General features: G+C 38.4%; 1 protein-coding gene across 1 annotated transcript; it reads left to right on the top strand.

Annotated features, from left to right (window-relative positions):
• The first annotated feature begins 353 nt into the window (after positions 1–353).
• Positions 354–1241, top strand: LOC128125852 (uncharacterized). The gene has a single exon (XM_052769771.1). The coding sequence runs from the start codon at positions 354–356 to the stop codon at positions 1239–1241; it is 888 nt and encodes a 295-aa protein (XP_052625731.1).

Raw genomic sequence — 1241 nt, 5'->3', positions numbered from 1 at the left:
ATTACTTTTATATCATGCGTATTATACCTCAAATAGAATATATACCTATGGATACACCCATCACCACTGGATGTAATATAAAACTATATACGTAAGAAAATTTTGCAACATAAAGATCAGAATTTTGGGCAGGTGAAAGGTACCGTTGATGATTGGGGAGGCAACGCAAAAACATCACAGCTCATGATATATCCTTCTAAATAGTTTAATAAATGCCAATCTTTAACTTATGTCTCCTCCATCCTCGTTACTTCTTCCGTCCCTATAAATATTCTTCTTCTTTCTTTACCAAGCTTAATTAACATCATCTGATCCTAGAATTTTATTTTACTTCGATCAACAAAATTATCAACATGGGAGCCCCATCATCTATAAATCATTTCAGATCCATAAGTTTGCCTTCTAGGTTAACCCACCCATCTTGCACTAAGACCGAGAAGAAAATAAATGAGCTGAGAGCGTCGGGAAAATTGGTGGGTTCGTTTGAAAACATTCAAAGTAGTTTAGTTGGTTTGGCAGAGTTGCATGTTTTCGTGAATGAGTTTGTCCAGGCTCCAAAGACCCAACAAGCTCTTTCTCACCACCAAAATGAAACCCTTGTCGAAGCTGCCTTAGAGTGGTCCATTGGGTTTCTAGACACATGTAGCACCCTTATAGACATGATCATGTTAATGAAGGAAAACGTGAACGCCCTTCAAATGGCCTTACGGAGGAAAGGTAGCGATTCAACAGTTGCTAGTAAAATTGCAGCGTATCTATGCTTCCGGAAAATGGCAAAGAAGGTTGTAACCAAGAGCCTCAGGACACTAAAACATCTAGAAAAGAAAATATGTTCATTTCTTTTTGTAGATATTGATCACCATGTGTCATTGGTTTCCAAAGTTCTTAAAGAAACTAATGCACTTACTATCTCCTTGTTCAGATCCATTTTGATCATTGTGTCAACCAAGCCTAAGCGTGATAACGGGGTTCAACTGATAGCAAAGTTGTTGTCCAAGCGTACATCCACACACAAACATGATCAATTGGTCCTCACCGAGGTTGAAACCATTGAATTGACTCTCACGTTGCTCCACAAGAATGTGCGCAATGGTGAAACCAAAGATGTTGATGTGGAAGTGACACTAAGGAGATTGCAAATTCTTGATGTGGGTCTTGAAGGATTGAAGGTTGGTTTAGATCACCTTTTCAGGAGATTAATCCATAGTAGAGTTTCCCTTCTCAATATCTTAGTTTGTTAG

This window comes from Lactuca sativa, chromosome 3, assembly GCF_002870075.4.
Source record: "Lactuca sativa cultivar Salinas chromosome 3, Lsat_Salinas_v11, whole genome shotgun sequence".
Lineage (NCBI taxonomy): Eukaryota > Viridiplantae > Streptophyta > Magnoliopsida > Asterales > Asteraceae > Lactuca > Lactuca sativa.
The sequence above is the reverse complement of the archived record's forward strand: the minus strand, read 5'-3'. Positions and strand labels throughout refer to the sequence as shown.